Genomic DNA, 18,302 nt, shown 5'->3' on the forward strand with positions numbered 1-18,302 from the left:
TTGATATAATGTAACGTTATCGTCTACTGATTTTGACACTATAGTTGCGTTGTAGTTAGCATTAGGGGTGCTCCGATCACGAACGGCCGATCGTTAATGCGCATCTCATCAGTAAAGCCGGTTCTCTAATCAGCGGTTAATTCCATGAGGTGCGGATTTCACATAGAGCAGCTGTTACTACACAGAGCCGTTGTTAACTGAGAAGATGCACCAAAAAACGCTGAAAATGAAGTGGATTTGCGCATAATCGGCCGATCGTGATCGGAGCACCCCTAATTAGCATTATAGTCATCGTTGTTGGTGTAATCCGACCTTAAATAATTTTAAACAACATGTGATAAACAACATGATTTTGTAGGAATTGTAATGAGGTGCTAACGAGAGTACCCAATAAACGCTGGGATTACTTGGGGATCCTAGCAGAGACCCGATTTCCAAAGAGGACCAAATTTGTCACGACACTGGCCTCCGTTTAATAGCTTGGCCATCTCACTGACCATTTCTGTTGCTTAAGGCTAAACAGGAAACCTCAAGAAGCAAATAATACCTAAACACCATTTTTCTCTCGAGGCAACACATCCGACTAAGTGAGCGTCTGGCACGGATTCACACTGGCATTTAATGTGTTTTTCTCACACCGTAGACTGTCCTCTCTCACTTTTGACTAAATTGAAACGATAACTTTCATTTACGTGCTACCTCGAGGGGACAGAAATAGCCCCAGCTGTTGAAAGGCTCAGCTCTTGGGCAGCCTTTCCCAGGGTACCCAGCCTTATCTATCTCCCTCAGCCCGGCTGTCCGTATCCTGTGCTGCTCCGGGGGAGGGACAACTTGGAGACGAGGATAGAGGATGCGATGTCTCCTTGTGTATGTTTGTTGGGATGCGTGTCTGTACATGGGAGTGGGCACCTTAAGGGCATGCTGGGGCAGAAGAAACTAAGATCCTGCCTGGTCAGGCATTAAGGAAGGCTAAGAGGTGCCCCAGGTCACTAGGTGTGGCCCCCGCTTAGCCAACAAGGCCCCTGAGGACCATCAATCGCTCTTGCGACCATGTCTATTTAGCCTCACCCTGCATCCTTTATATTGAATCAAAGCACGACAAGGAAACATCCAACAGTCCTTTGGGTACTTTTGTTAAATTGTTCAGAGATTTTTTTCTGTTCCTTTAATAACACCAGAGCTTCGAACAATGGGGCGAGCAACACCCAAAGCCTTTCATTGCCACAAGAATATTGCAACTGGGGCGAAAGTGCAACAGAGAAAACAACAGAGAGAGAGCGTTTGATAACAAGCATGCATTCTCTCTGGATTTGTTGCTGACTCTAGATTGTTGTCAGCATCTACTGTTTGTATGCAGTGTCTGTTTGTTCCTGACCTCAGCATTGGTGTTTCAGATAGCCAGCAGCCGTTTGTAAAGATGCACTCGGAGATCCCAGATGTGGTGTACATGAAGGAGGGAGAGCCGTTGGTGTTCCCCTGCAGAGTCACAAACCCGGATGCCAAAGTCTTGTTGGTCAAGGAGAGTGTCTCAGCTGTGAGTCAAACAAATCATTTCATAAGACACATCAGCTTTCCCTCTTTCCAGGAACAAGAAATCTGTTTCTCAGCACTGAACACAACATGTTTGATGTGAGAGATCTATAGATATATTATTATGAAAGGGGTATTTATGACTTGTTGCTTTATGATGCTCTGTCTGATTGTTTTGGGACAAACTCATGTCTAAAGATTTTTTAATTATATCTGTTCAAGTGTTCAACAGACAATTTTTAACATCTCTCTGTCATAAAAATAGAAAAAACAGCTCTATACTAACATTTCAAACCCGAAGAAAATCTTTTCTACATTTAATTCTGAGCAGTTTGTGCGTCCCAATTTGTGTACTTTAAATACCCAAATGATGCACTTAATAACCAAAAAAATAATAATGATTGTGGAATGTTGGACACTTAATGCACTCAACCATCAAAGCTTTAATTATGTGGGGGGGGGGGGGGGTTATCTAACTATGATTATGAATGAAAAAAATATCCTTATGTAATTCATACACTACACAGTTGAGTACACAGTGCATAAATACGTAGTGCGTAGTGTATCATTTGTGACACAGCTCGTGTGCGCTGCTTTTTTCATGTTCTTTACTTACATCACATTTGTAATGCCATTAAAATCACTATTTAACAAGAGCTTCTCTAAAGACCTTGTGTTCTATTATATTCAGCTCCGTTTGGCTCTATGAAAGGAAGAATGCACATCTACAGTATATGTGTGTGTGTGTGCGCGCATTCTCTGTGTGCATGTGCGCAGCCACTACAGTAAACACATTACAGTGTGTGTGCTTTCTAAGGACTTTAACGCTGTTGCTGCACTGGACTGAAAGTCGACATTGGAGCAAATTGACGTGTGATGAATTGTTATTGCAAATAATCAGAAAAAGACAGATCATTAGTGCCAAGTACTTCTGTAGTAGGCTTTTCGTGCCAAATCCCTACTCTTCCACTGTCATACGTGGAGTACATCCTCTCACTCTCATTTACAAACTCTCCCTGTCCTTATCAAACAATCACCCCAGGTTATAAGGGCAAGTGTGCATCTCTTCGTGCCAGTTCGGATGTGTGTGTGTTCATGACGGCATGTGGAGGGGATGTACAGAAGTCTTTTTGGCACGGCATGACATGGATACTTTAAGCCGATGCTCAGAGTGAACGGCGCCCACAGCTTCCTTTTCTTGTTGGCACTGCACAAAGCCAAGGAGATGACGCCGAGACCACCTCACGCAGACTGATGTCTTCCACAGCTGGTGGCACGGACAGAGAGGAATGAAGGAATGAAGCTTAAAAAGATGGCTTGCTGTGTATTTATGTTATGATTAGATACACTACTACATCTCTGGAGACATAGAGTCCAAATATGGCAACAGAAGTCTCAAGAGGGTTTAAAAAAGGACTTAAGCATTTCAGGATGAATTTCAGATGAGAAGAGGAAACGGAAAAGAACAAGTTGACCAGTTCCAATGGCGCTGCCTTTGGCTCCACGCATGCAGGATGGAAACTGTTTTAGGATATGCTAGTGATATGACATCCCTATCCTCCCTCCTTGCTCAAAAAGGCACTACATTTCATTTCTGTTTGCTTTGTTTATGCCCTGCCGACCCTGCGCACAGATATTCAAAAAGTAAACGTGCTATAAATACAAGTTCTCCCCACCCTTCTCAAACTTGGACTGTCACACACTGGTAGAGTGTTTTTTTCCTGAGAGGATTTTGCACTTGGCAGTATATCTTTAATCTTGCACCTTTCGCGTAGGGAACAATACATAGGCTCTCGCCGAAGCTGTGAAAGTAGCCGCAGAGCCCTTCCAGAAGCTGACCTGAGGGCCTAGCCATAATGTCTATATCCTGTAGTAACAGGATGTGAGGAGATGGACTGGAGTCACGTTTCCACATCCTCGCCCTCCCTTCTTACGCATTGACCATAGAGAGGGATGTTGGTTACCTAAGACTTAGGTGGGACTAGTTGGTAAAGGTGAAGGGGGCACAATCTTTTACTTTACAAGTGTTCATAATTAAATCATATGATGTTCGCCCAGTAATCCTATTTTTGCTGAAATTGGTGCTGGATTTTTTTTAGCAGTATAGTTCCAGTGTTATTTGAGTATTTTTATGTACTATTAATAGTATTTGTTAAGATTTTGAATTTGCATTTGATTACATATTTGTAATTTTTATTTTCGTTTTAGTTTGTTATAGTATGTGCTTTTTTCATGCTTAAAATAACTATTTAAAGGGGTCCTATGATGTGATTTCAAATTTTCCTTTTAAGGTAATTCAGAATTTGTTACGACAATCTGAGAGAGGCGGGGCATGTACAGTATTTGAAAAATAATATAATGTTTTTTGAACATTACAGCATGTCAACATATTCTGTTACACCAAATCGCAAAATAATAATCTTTTAAAAAGCATCATATGACCCCTTTACATTACATTTTAAAATTGCATTTAGTCATTTAGCAGACGCTTTTATCCAAAGCGACTTACAGATGAAGACAATGGAAGCAATCAAAATGATCAAAAAGAGCAATGATACTATATGTACTATGACCAGTCTCAGTTAGCTTAACACAGTACACATAGCAAGGGGTTTTAAATAATATAATAAATAAAAAGAAAACAGATAGAATCATAAAAGGATAGAGAAAGCTAGTGTTAGAGGTCTTTTTTTGCTTTTGTTAATTGTATAAGCTTTAGAAAGCTAGTTCATAGAATTAGAATAGAGAGTGCTAGAGTTAGAGCATTGGTCTCAAACTCAATTCCTGGAGGACCACAGCTCTGCACGGTTTTGCTCCAACCCTAATCAAACACACCTGATCCAGCTAATCAAGGTCTTCAGGATTACAAACAAACTTCCCATCAGGTGTGATTTGGAGCTGGTTGGAGCTAAACTCTGCAGAACTGTGGCACCCCCTGGAATTGAGTTTGAGACCACTGAGTTAGAGGGTCTAATAAAGATGGAAGAGATGTGTTTATAGCCAAATCTTGAAGATGGCTAAGGACTCAGCTGCTCGGATTGAGTCCCACCAGGAGGGAACATTTAATTAAAAAATCCGTAAAAAGTGACTTTGGGATGGCATAATCAAGCGATGTTCACTTGCAGAACGCAAGCTTCTAGAGGGCATATAAGTCTAAAGTAATTGAAAAGGTTTGACAGAACTGGCTGGAATCCTAGCATTGCAATAGTCCAGCCTGGAAAGAACAAGAGCTTAAACAAGGAGTTGTGCGGCATGTTCCGAAAGAAAGGGCTTGATCTTGTTGATGTTTAATAAAGCAAATCTTCAGCCTGGACAGTTTTAGCAATGTGGTCTGAGAAAGTCAGCTGATCATCAATCATAAGTCAATCAAAATCACAACTCAAAGAAAACATAATATTTCAGTTAATGAATACAGTTTTTTATATTTTTAAAAATAACACTGGTTTGTTCAGTCCAGTGTCGAATGGTGGTCTTAGAGTCGTCTTTTTTTTGGCTCAAATTTTGTCAAATTTTGCAAAAAGAAAGTGTGAGAATATTATGTAATTGTGTGTATTTAGGATACAGAGACTGCTAGCTGTGCAGTTAGCCAAAATATTTCAGTGATTTGTTCCAAAATCATTTCCACCACCATCATTTCCGCCACAGAATGCTGTTACACAAACATCATTTGAGATGTGGCGGAAATGACAGTGTGGTGGAAATGTTCATAATGCCTTAGAAAAATTACAGAATTGTCATTTGGTCAACTGTTGGTCATTGTTTTTTGGAAAATATGTGTTTAAAGAGAGTTTATTTTAAGTCAACAAGGCCAAAAGTGCCCATACTTAAAGCAATAATCTATAGTTGTTATACTCCTGGGTAAAGGGCTTATCTAAATCCTTAGCTAATGCAGTAGTACTTTCTAGAAACCAGGAGATTTTGAGCAGCTCACACTGGGAGGAAAGCATCCACCTGATCCCCTGAGAAAGGGCAGGACGCTTCCACAGTGTCACATCTAAACCTGTAAACATTTCCTCCACTGAATATGAAAGTAAACAAAATCATAACACCGCTCTCCAAGAATTTCTCAAGGACGGTGCACTGTTGAACCCATTAGAGCCCTTGTGTGCGTTGGCCAAAAGAGATCAAAACTGAAAATGCAAGTTTATGTTTACAATACACACAAATGGAAGTCTTTTAGAGCTTGCAAAGTGTAAGCACAAATCTCTGTTTTACCTAAAAGAAATGCAAAAGCTTGTGGTGTAGCTGTTAATGTTTTTTTTTTTTTTTTTTTTATTATCCTTTTTGTTACATTTTCAGTTTAATATCCACCGGTTAGCTCCTGATCATAGAAACATCATCTGGAACAGCAGGCAAGGTTTCACTATCCGTACTCCCACATTCTTCTACATCGGGCTATTTTCCTGTGAGACTGTCGTCAATGGAGTCAAATATAGCAACAAGTTCTTGACTCACAGACCAGGTAAGCACTTAAGGTTTCTATGAGAAACTTCTTTTTGTGAACCAAAAATTGGGACCTAAATTTAAGTTTAAAAATTGCATCTGTTTTCTTCTCTTGCAGTGAATGAGATTCTGGATGTGTATTTGAACAGCACGGGTTTGGTCCACACGTTACAGGGCCAGATGTTAGCACTGAACTGCACCGTTACAGCTGCATGGAACACCAGGGTTTCCATCAGCTGGACGTACCCACAAAAGGTGAGGTTTACACAGTATGCAGTTGTGATTTATGAACTGCTCTTTATAATATCTTTATTCTGCAATTGGTATAATCAGAATCTATGTACATGGATTTTTAAAGGAATAATTCACCCAAAAAAGAAAATTATGTCATTATTTACTCAACCTCATGTTGTTTCAAACCTGTTTAAGTTTTTTTTCCTATGTTGTACACAAAAAAATAGATATTTTGAAGAATTTTGAAGAACCAATCAGTTGTTGGTCCCCATTGACTTCCAGAGAAGGGAAAGAAATAGCACTATGAAAGTCAGTGGGGACCATCAACTGTTTGATTACCAGAGTATCTTCTTTTATGTTCAACATGAAAAAAAAACTTATACAGGTTTAGAACAACTTGAGGGTGAGTAAACAATGACAAAATGTTCCCTTTTGAGTGAACTATCCCTTTAAGAAAAATTTAACTCATCTTGATGTATTACTACTAAATTAATTAGTTCCACAACAAACATTTGCTTGTTTAATGTCTTATTGAAAGAACATAGAGACTTTTAAGTCTCCTGCATCACGTTTTTTTCTTCTGAGAAAAAGAATAATGAAATGTGTCCACTCTAGAGTTTCAAACTGTCCATAGATTTGCTAATATATATCAAACTCTACCATCAAAACTCATTAAATCATTCAAAATGATCAGGAAATTAATTTGTGTGTGTGTTTGTGTGTGTGTGTGTGTGTGCTCTTGTTTTTGTGACATATCAGGACACAACTCTGTATAATGACATGGGTATGCCACAAGTATTACAAGGAGAGGATGACTTATGAGGACATAACCCATGTCCCCATTTTTCAAAACACTTATAAACCATACAGAATGAGATTTTTGAGAAAGTAAAAATGCAAGTTTCCTGTGAGGGTTAGGGTTAGGGGTAGGGTTGGTGAAGGGCAATAGAAAATACAATTTGTTCAGTATAAAAATTTTACACCTATGGGATGTCCCCACTTTTCACAAAAACAAACGTGCGTGTGTGTGTGTGTGTGTGTGTAAATTCATTTCTCAAAATTAAAATTTCATAACTCACTCCATGTAAACTCCTGAGCTATTAAAGAGTAAACTCAAATTTTTATGTTTGGCAACTTAAGAAATTTTAAATGACAGTTTGTGCACTAAGGATTGTTTTAAATGGACAGTTGTCTGGAGACCTGGTTTCATCTGAAAGCCGTGTGGTTTATATTCTTGATGTTTGTGACACAATGTGCTTTGCTTGTTTTTACTCCAGGCTAATGGATCTGCCAATATCATCAGACGCATATCAAGGAGCCAAACCAACATGCTCTTCTACAGTCTTCTCACCATCCCTAGACTGAGCAAAGCAGACAGAGGACTTTACAAATGCCATGTAACAAGTGGTCCATCTAAGCGAGAAACAAATACCACAGTTATTGTCTATGGTGAGTTTTAGAATCAGTCACCTTGTCGCTGCTGTTCCACCTCTAATGGATTCTAATTCACTATTTACAGCTTTTCTATCTCTCAGTTGTCCACACATGTGTTTCTGATGGTTTTACTCTCTTGTCTGTTTGTTCCCAGACCAGCCGTTCATTCGACTCAAGCACAGAGATGGCCCTGTGGTTCAGGCTTCTGCAGGACAGAAATCTTTCCGTCTTACTCCAAAACTGAGGGCTTTCCCTGCACCTGAAGTCATCTGGTAGAATTTCCTGTGATTACATAGTTCTGCTGCTAAGTAGTTGATTAAATGATCATTAAATTGAATAGAAACAACATACTTGGCCTAAAGAGGAAATCAATCTCAATGACTGAATCTATTGTTTAGGTTGAAGGATGGGATGATCGCCGCCGAGCGGTGCTCCCGTTACCACGTAGATGGGTTTTCTCTGGTCATTCGGGATGTTGCAGAAGAAGATGCAGGAATCTACACCATCCTTACTGGCATCCAGCAGTATGGACTTTATCAGAACCTCACACTCACGTTGGGGGTAAATGGTGAGAAAGAGTTTTTTTCATTTAATAAGTGTTGAGCAATGATTATTTGTGAGATTTTGTGTACATAATATATGTCCCAAATATATATATATATATATGTATATGTGTGTACGTGTGTGTGGTTGTACATACACAACCGTAGTTGTTTTTTTGGTGTTTGATTAAGTGTTATGTTAGAATCATTATTATACTCTTATACCTTTTGTTCTTTAATATTTAAAAAAAAATGATAAGCTTTATTTTTCATTTAAATGTTAAGTTTTGTTGTGTGCATTTGCCATTTTTATCTAATTTTTTTTTATTTTAAAAATGTGTATAGGTAGTATTTATAAAGTTTTAACTTTTAGTTTTGGATCTTTTTTTTGTTGTTTTAATACTACAATAGATTGCTTCTGTTGTCCTCATTTGTTAGTCGCTTTGGATATAAGCGTCTGATAAATGACTAAATAAATAAAAATTTAATAATAAAAATGAATATACCCAGAACACACTTATATTATGTTTAACCGTGGACCACGAAACCAGTCTTAGGTTGCGCAGGTATATTTGTAGCAATAGACAAAAAAACATTTTATGAGTCAAAATTTGTGATTTTTTTTTTATGGCAAAAATCATTAGGATATTAAGTAAAGATCATGTTCCATTAAGATATTTTGTACATTTCCTACCGCAAATTTATCAAAATGTACCTTTTGATTAGTAATATGCATTTCAAAGGACAACATTTGGACAACTTTAAAGGTTATATATATATAAACAAAAACTTTGATTTTGAATGTGATTAATCATGATTAATTGTTGCCCAGCACTACTTTTAATGTTATATAACTGTTTTATTAAATTCAATCAAACTGTTGGGTAAATTTGATAGTTTAACAATTTATAATTAAAATGTAAAAAAAAAGATCCGTTTTTGTTTTTCCTCAAACAAAATCACACACACACACACACACACACAATAATGAATTTATTCAATTCAATTCAATTTCATTATTATTTATGATGGAGACTATGACAATATACCCTCATTGCCTTTTCCCTTTCATCGAAATCTGTTGACAGTGAAGCCACAGATTGGAGAAAAGACAGTTTCCTCTCAGCAAGCCGGGACTGTCCAGAGAGGCAGCAGACAAGCCCTTCACTGCACCTCTCACGGTGTCCCACCACCTCAAATACAATGGCTCTGGCATCCATGTCCTCCGAAAGGCCTGTAAGTTCACAATCCACTCAGAAACACACAAATGTGTATCAAATACAAAATAAGACAGTGATGAACGCATATTGAAATGCAGATAAAATACATTATTATCAACCTTATTATTATGAGCCAAAGTAGCCTACTTGCATAACATTTTTAGGAAGGTTATGGTCCCTTTGTTTTATTGAGGCCTCTGCGAGCTCTCTAAAATCTCAGTTTATTTCCCACTCTCATGTTTTAAGAAGTGAAAGCATTACAATGAACTTTCTAAATTTGAAAACATTTCCCAAATGACTGACTAATCGTGTCCTCGTTGCCGTTTAGTCACAGAGGAAAGGGATACGGTGAAGAATACTGGGTCAGGGCCAAAAGTTCAGTCACTTTTAATTTAGTATTTGATCCAGGTGAAAAAACACACGAGAGACAATGCAGTTTTGCTAGGTTTGGATTTCCCACACTAGACTAAGTTAGATATCCTCTCCATCATTGCGTAATGTCCTGAAAATATTTAAGCAGTTCAGTTATTTCACACTGTACCTGGTCACAGTGTTTTTTATGTGTTTTATTTTTAGAATGAATTCACATATGAGTGGAGACATGTGTCTATATGCACAAACATACACACACACTTGTGTGTGTGTATGTTTGTGAATAGAGACCTGTTTTGTCTAGTTCAGCATGTGTTCAGACAGGGTTTCCTCTTAGCCTGTAGAACAGATGCTTGAGAAGGCCTTTCATGTGTGTGTCTCTATTCATTTTTGTGTGGATGTAGACGCTCGAGTGTATGTGTTCGTATTTGTGTGAATGTGTGCCTGGTACAGTCACAGAACTGAATTTAACTCCCGAGTTGAAAGTGCAGAAAAAAGCACTTCAAAAGATGTTCCATGCTTACAAGCACGATTTGTTCGTTTCTAAATTAAACACTATGATTTAATGAACTTCCTGTGCAGAATGCTGGCTGTTTATTATTGTGATTGCTCAGACGCATCCTGCCATGCCTTCTTCAATGTCTGATATACTACATATCCACCGTTCTCATGAGAAAAATTTAGTAAGCATTGCTCATCCCACACAAACACCCTTTCACATACATTCCCAGCCTACTCCCATATAGACTCTCACACACACATCAATATTTTTTTATAATCAAACCCTGAAAGTGTTACACTAAAGTATGACACTGCCATTTCTGCTCAAAATGTGTCCATTTTTAGATCATGCTTCCCCTTATTGTATTGCCTTCATGACATGTTATATTGGTGATTTTTCTTGGCCTATTCTTTGAGTGCTTCCTAAAAGAACTAAAAATCACAAAGAGGAAAAGTCTTTTTGGCTGGAATAATGCAACAAACTCCCTGTATTTGCCAACTGTTCTTCATGCAATCTTAAAGTGAAAGTTCATGCAAAAATGCAATGATTCAATTATTATTAATACTGTTTGGTCCAATATATCAAAGAAGGTCCAACTCCTGCTATTAACACCAGTAACAATGACTTTTGCCTCAATAAATGACTAATTTGCTGCTTATTACTAGTTAGTAAGGTATTTCTAAAGTTTATGTATTGGGTAGGATTGGGAATATAGAATATGGTCATGCAAAATATGTGCATTATAAGTACTAATAAACAGCCATTATGTTAATAATAGGCATGCTGATAAGCAACTAGTTAAATAGTGAGAATTGGTCCCTATACAAAAGTGTTACCTAGATTTTTAATATTTCTAGTTTTATTAAGTTTTAGTAATTTTAGTGCTTCAGTATAAATAAGAAAAAAACATAGAAACGTTGAAAAATAGTACAAGTAAAGTAAGTTATTTTTTTATTTTTTTTACTTTGTCACATGATGAATTATTCTTATTACTATTATTTTTATTATTTTACTATTATTTAGTTTAACACATATTACCTTGTTTAAATTCTTTCTCTGGGAGTTTATGCTAAAATGGGTGCAGAAAATGCCTGTAGATTCTCTCTATCTGTATATATATATATATATATATATATATATATATATTGATTTTGATAAGATATACGCGTCTTAAATTTCAAAAGGTATATATGATTTAAAAAATAAAAAATGAAAGCACTTTGTAAAGCTTGATCATTGAAAGGTATTGTATGTACATTCTGTTGAGAGGTCTTGACTGGCTGGACCCTGACTCAGGCCCTTATTCTTTATAGCAGCCCGGCGCGGCTGGCCTGACGCTGCAGTGGAGGAGGCCCAGGGAGAGAGCAGTTGTGGGCCGGGCCGGCCTGATAGCGGCTGGATGGGCTTGAGCTCGACCATGGGAACAGCAGCACTCTTATCTCAGCCAGGCAGGAGGCGCAGACGGGCTTCCTGTGCGAAAAATCAGAGCGCTTTTCCTCTCGTTGTTTGGCTTCCTCCCCGACGCGAGACAGCTTCCCAGCAGCGTGATTGTCCCTCCGTCTTCAAACGTGGCACAGTCCGCTTCCTCAGGAGCTTGATCTATTCTTGAGAGTCCCTGATCCCACACAGAAACACACACACCCTCTGCCCCACTTTACCGATCCCCCACAATCCCCCTCACCTGTCCTGCCACACTCACAAATAACCCTACAACAGCCAGTGCCCTTCCTTATCCAGCCACCCCAGAGACATCACTAAAAGCATGCCATCTCACGAGGATCCAGAACAGCTTGGCTCACACAGGACGGAGAGGCTGATATCTCTGCACCCCGGGAACTACATCCTAATTTATTCCTCTTTGTTGTTGTTGTATAGAGACAGTTTTTTCTGCTCTCCCTCTTTCTGAGCATGATCCACATCAATACACTGCCTGGTGCTGCTTTTGCTTTTTGTGTTCTTAAGTGGTACTATAAAGGATGTATGAACCAAGCCTCCAGCTCCAAAACCCAAACCATCAGTTGTAGTTCTAACATCCACAAAAGCTGTGAGTTCAGATTGTACATGATGAAAATATCCTCTATCTACTATCTCTACGTGAGCCAAGGAGGGCAGAGAAAATGAGGGTTTCCTATTTGAATTTCAGGTTTTTTTTTCATACTGGACCTGGCCCAGAATGCCTGCTGTGTAGGAGTTCTGATCGGCCGTAAATAAATGACAAAAGCTCTGTGTCATCCTGTTTGTCATCTTATGTTAAACTCTTCCACTTCACAGTGATGCTGTGTATTACAGTTGCTTTATTCTGTGCTGAAAGAGAATATCCTGCCTGTTTGTATGCCAGTGTTTGTGCGTGTTGCATGAGTATTTGTGTGTTTGTTTCTACTCTACGGGTCTCTCCCAGTGTGATTTGTCCCTTTTTATACAGATTGTCTATGAGTAATATATGATTCTAATATTTAATAATTTTATACAACTAACTTACTTATGGTAAAGCTCAGTAATTACCAAATGTGTAAGAATGCTGATAAAAAAAAATGTATTTTAATATCTAATGTATGTGTTTATATCAAATGTATTTGTTTTTACATTAAATTTGCTTGGAATTATTTGTACAATATGGTCTGTTTGGTTCCAGAAAATGCATATGTGAAGTCCTAGCTGCTGGCAAAGATGTAGCTGAAATATTGGCTGACTTTAATAAACTGTTTCTTGACTGATGCTTTTCTAGACAATAAAACAGACTAGATTTCATAATGACCCACTGAAGTCAGTTCGTAATACTGTACACAGGCACACTGGTTATGGATGAATGTGTGTGAATGCAGAATGAGTGGGGATGTTTGTGGTTAAACAAATGGACGTTTGAAGGCTCTCTTTGTGTGAGTGTGTGTGTGTGTGTGTATGAGAGAACGAGCGAGCGACTCTTCCCGGAGAGCCGTGGGAGAGTTGACTGTGTGTTTAAGAAGTGCTGTTGTCATTATCAGGGTGGGACATACGAGGACAGAACACTCACTGTCTCAGCCAAATAGGAAGAGCAATCAGAGAGAGTCGTCAAAGCCAGGGAGGGGTAACAGGGCGGTGGGCACACAGTCACGGACAAATACCCATCACCATGGCCCATCAGAACCTTGCTCCAAAGATTAGCGACCTTAAAGAATTGGCATGGATAAGATAATGGGATAAATGCCTCGAAGTTGGTGTGCAAATTGGATTAGAGGTTGGAACTTCGGAAGCTTGGCATTCACATTATTTACAGGCAGGAAAAGGAACACATCCAAGCCCCACACACTGCTAATTACGGAACACTCCAATGAGTGTCGCCATATCCTGACACAAATGACACACACACACTCAGAATGAATTCCTCCAAAAATTCCTAAGAAACAATTCCATAATTTGACTACAGTGAAAAAGGAATTCCCAGGAGACCAGGGAATGGAAGATTCTGGTCTTCCCCTTTCATACCGCAGCTGTGCTACACATCTGTGTCTTGTGACATCATGCTTCGACACTTCTGAACTGAGAGTGCTGTCGTTCTCTCTTCCTCTTTCTCGTCCTCTGTCTTCCTCTCTCTAAGATGCGAGAAGCCTCCTCCTTCGTCCTGGACTGCAGTCAGCGAGAAGACAGAAGTCACGTCCACCCACAATCCCATCCTGACCGTCAGCTACAGACAGGAAGTGTTAGAAGGGAAGAATAAGGTGAGTCTTCAAGTGGGTGGACTGATCATAGGGAACAGATGAAATGAATACACAAAAGGACATACAAGAACGCAAAAGTACTCCCCCGGGATTCACACGAGTGCATCTACACTCAGTTCTGTGGAATTATGTGTTCCGGATAACAACAATCAAGTTCCAATTCTAGTTAGTTCTGTAGGTGGTTAAACAGGTGTACTTCCTCTCTGATTACTGGAACAACATTAAATCATTTATTTCAAGAATACTCCATCTCCATCCCCCATGCATTTACTTGAATCTCTTCTCTTGTTGGTGCTAGAACAACAATAGCAAATAGCAACAAAGAGTCTTAAAATAAGTATGTTTTGGTATCAGTTTGATAAATATTAGAATCTCCTATTATAAGAAACATGGAGAGAATAGAATCTGATGGCGAGCAATCCAGATGTCAAAATCAGTTTCCCCACACCTGTGGAGAGGCATGTTGATTTAGTGGCTTAAAAGTTGTGGATTCTATCCCGAATGAGGATGGGTCTTAACCAGTGTCCGTTTGATCAATTTTAAAACCTACTTATATCAGAAAAGTGGGTAAAAGAATCTAATGGCGAGCAACCCAGGAGTCAGAATCTGTTGATTACAGTATATGCCTTTTGAGTATGAACCCTAACCAACCCTAGATCTTAACCAATATCATTTTGATAAATATTAAAACCTCTTTTTATTATAAAACATGGAGTGAGATGCTGATATAGTGTATTGAAATGTGTTTATTATATCCAGTTTAACAAATGCATCTTAACCATTATCAGTTTGACAAATATAAGTAGCTCCTTGTATAAGAAACATGGAGGGAACCGAATGGCAAGCAATCCAGCTGGCAGAATCTGTTCCCCCTTCCACTTAAAGAGACATGATCCAGTTGCTTAAAAGTTTTAGTTTGATAAATACTAAAACCTGGTTATATCAGAAAAGGAAGAAAAGAATCTGGCTGCGATTAACCCAGGTGTCAGAATCTTTTCCCCAGCTTTGTATCGAACCATTTCCTGCCATTTGAGGATGGATCTTAACCAGTATCAGTCTGATAAATATTAGGTCCTCCTTCTATAAGAAACATGAGGGGAACAGAATCTGACAGCGCGAAAATGAAGCTGTCAGAATGTGTTCACCCACCCCCATGAGGAGACATAATTATATAGTGGCTCAAAATGGTTGATTCTCCACCATTTGGGAATGGATCTTAAAAAATATCAGTTTGCTAAATATTAAAACCTCCTTGTTTAAGAAGCATGGAGGGAAAAGGATGGAGAACAATCCAGCTGTCAGAATCCGTTACCCCACCCCCATGAGGAGACATAATGATGTAATGGCTTAAAAGCATCTCTTCCATTTGGGAATGGATCTTAACCAGTATCAGTTTGATACATATTATAACCTCCTTCTGTAAGATACAATGGGGGAATAGAATTCAATGGCAAGCAATCCAACTATTAGAATAAGAATAAAACCATTGTTTGGTTTTCATGTTGTGAAATTTTGGTTACTCCTAAGCTTACTCATTTTGTAGCTAGAGGTAATGTGAAATGTTATTACCTCATGTGAGCTTTGGGTTCTCAGAAAATGTCATTACTTACCAAAATGTATCCAATATGTCCCTGGATCAACATCATTGGTCATGGCTGGTCTTGGAACAACATTATTGACCAAAGTAATAATAAATTTTGGGTTTGTGCATAGGACTTAAGTCAAGTGCTTGAACAACATACTTATCAATCAAGGTTAGAGTTTGAGCAGGGTTTGTGTTATAGCTATGATTGTTTAAGGAAAATGTAGTACCTGGACAAACAATGGAAGTTGATGCAGAAACATAAAAAATGTAGCCGTGCTTGCTTGCATGCAACAGTTTGTGTGTGTGTGTGTGTGTGTTTCCACAGACTGTAGGAGTTCTGACAGTTGGCGAAGCATTGATATCTGGCATCTATCGCTGTGTTGCATCAAACTTAATGGGCAGAGATGAACTAGACATCAGTTTCTATGTCACAGGTACTTTGTGTATATACATAACTAAATTTTAAAAGATACTTAAACCTCAACATCCAAATATTTTACTTCGTTCTTCATATATTTTTCTCCCATACTCCCTCCCTTTCACTCCTTCCCTTTCTTCCTCTAATCCCGCACTCCTCCGTCCCCTTGTTTTCGAGGGTTTGGTTTCAAGCTGTGCTAATTTCGGCCACAGTGGATGAAGCCCATCCTGGCTGTTGTCATAGCGACAGGGTGGAGGAGTGAACAGGAACCTGTGGCTCTTATCATACTGCATCCTCGTGCGGTGCATTATTTGGAGAACACTGGTGGTGTTTGGGAAAGATAAACATTATCTTCCATCAGGAAACCCTCAAGTGGTTTCCACGGGAAATTTCAAAAAGCTAAAGTAAATAACGCGCCTTTACACTAGCGTCTTATTGCTACTTGTACTGACAATGGCTATTCAACATTGTCATCAAAGGTTACGAAAAATGCTGCTTGGTCAACACTTCCAAAATGGTTTCTCTAGGCTGTATTTTGTTTGAAAGCCTCAAATAAAACTTGGTTGTTGCCAGGAGGTCTGCATGTATTCTGTCTCACTGTATCGAGGTTTTGTGCAGAGGAAGTGGAAACTGAATCTGCTTTTGTCCACCATCACAGATGTCAAAGGAGGCCTAATCGTGTCTTTGGAGGAAGAGCCCAGAGAGGGAGGGGACCTCCGTCTGGTCTGTATAGCCAATAGGCACCTCTATTCAGACCTGTCATGGTATAGATTTACGAATCAATCCACCACATCAGAGGGAGCTTCAGATCTCGGCGGGGAGCTCAAAGAGGGGCAGTTCTCTCACACTCTGGAGCTTCTGCTGAAGAATGTGACTGCACAGGATTCGGGAACATACCGCTGTTCAGCCACACACCTGCTTACAGGAGAACATACACACCTAGATACAACCGTGGAGGTCACAGGTGTGTCTTTAAGAGTCATTGTGATCAACACACACACATTCATGCTCTGTAAAGGGATAGTTTATCAGGACATGAACATTCTGTCATCTTTGACTCACCCTCATGTTGTTCCAGACTTTCTTTGTTGCATAGAGCACAGTATGGATATATATAATGAAAAGTCTTCGCTGCTCTTTTCTATATAATTAAATATTTATGAACCCTAAAAAACAAAAGTACCATAATAGGAGTTGATATATAATGTGTAGAATCTATTACTTATCAGCAATTTTTTAATCTATTACTTATCAGCATTAACAAGAAAAGTGTTTTAAAACAAAAAATAAGCAATTTTTTTTTATTCTTTTTTTTTATTATTGAAAGCAGAACTTTTAGCACTTAAGGGGTACAAAATAGGGTCTGAAATTTAATTTTAAGTAATATTTCTTCCTACACATCTTGAAATATTGTTATTGTTATTATTATTATTTATTTATTCATTTATTTTAAAATTGCATTTATTATTATTATTTTTTTTTTATTGTCCAGAATTCTCCCTGTAATTGCAAACAAAAATCTATATTCTTTTTTATAAATATTACTAAACAATTATACAACAGTTTAAAAATGTCCAATATTAGTAATTAACATTTTCCATTAGGTAATACAAATATTGTAATATTTTTTCTTATGGTATCTTACCGTAACAGGGTTGATTAACCTTTTCAAATTAAGCCAATACTTACTTGCTCATATTATGTTCCTACGTGGGTGTATAGACCAATTATAGGTTTGTAAACATTCAGAATGCGCGTGCATCATGGTTGCAGAAAACCCAGGAGCGAATAGCCTTTGCAGATAGAGAATTACACGGATACAGTATAAAATTGTAAGGTTTAAAAAGATTGCAGATTATATCAGAATTGTGAAATTAAATAAATGTTATATAAAAATTTTAACAGTAAGGTTTAATGGGGTAGGGCTAATACTGCACTGTATATAATACAATACATAATTGAACAGCATATCGTCCCCTTGGAATTATAAGGTTCTATCTGCGTTCTGAGTAGTTTTGAGATATTGAGCTTTAAAGTTTTTGTGTTCCATAGACTTCTGTAGATAGAACCTTTTTGTTTTTTCAATAAAAAATCCCAAAATGTACACAACTTAAAATAAAACATCACATAATGTAAATAAATTGTCACAGAATAAGAATATGTGAATAACTCAATTTTAACAAACCTTATAATTCCAAGGGGATGATATTTGAATATTATGTAGACCTATTGTTTAAATTAAATGTAAAAGTAATCATAGCAGTTTTCATCCAAAATATGTCCATTTAAACGTCAGCGTTTAGCTTCAAATGGCGTCTTTGACAACA

The 18,302-nt window shown here is 38.2% G+C and overlaps 1 protein-coding gene across 1 annotated transcript in view; it reads left to right on the forward strand.

Moving 5' to 3' along the window:
* Positions 1-18,302, forward strand: part of LOC113041912 (vascular endothelial growth factor receptor 1-like) — a 31,748-nt gene that overhangs the window by 5,210 nt on the left and 8,236 nt on the right. The window contains 10 exon segments of the mRNA XM_026200490.1: positions 1,395-1,534; positions 5,830-5,992; positions 6,092-6,228; positions 7,485-7,656; positions 7,796-7,913; positions 8,040-8,209; positions 9,272-9,419; positions 13,852-13,972; positions 15,883-15,991; positions 16,634-16,939. Coding sequence (XP_026056275.1) covers positions 1,395-1,534; positions 5,830-5,992; positions 6,092-6,228; positions 7,485-7,656; positions 7,796-7,913; positions 8,040-8,209; positions 9,272-9,419; positions 13,852-13,972; positions 15,883-15,991; positions 16,634-16,939 — 1,584 coding nt within the window.

The sequence above is a fragment of the Carassius auratus genome, chromosome 24 (genome assembly GCF_003368295.1).
Source record: "Carassius auratus strain Wakin chromosome 24, ASM336829v1, whole genome shotgun sequence".
In the NCBI taxonomy this organism is placed as follows: domain Eukaryota; kingdom Metazoa; phylum Chordata; class Actinopteri; order Cypriniformes; family Cyprinidae; genus Carassius; species Carassius auratus.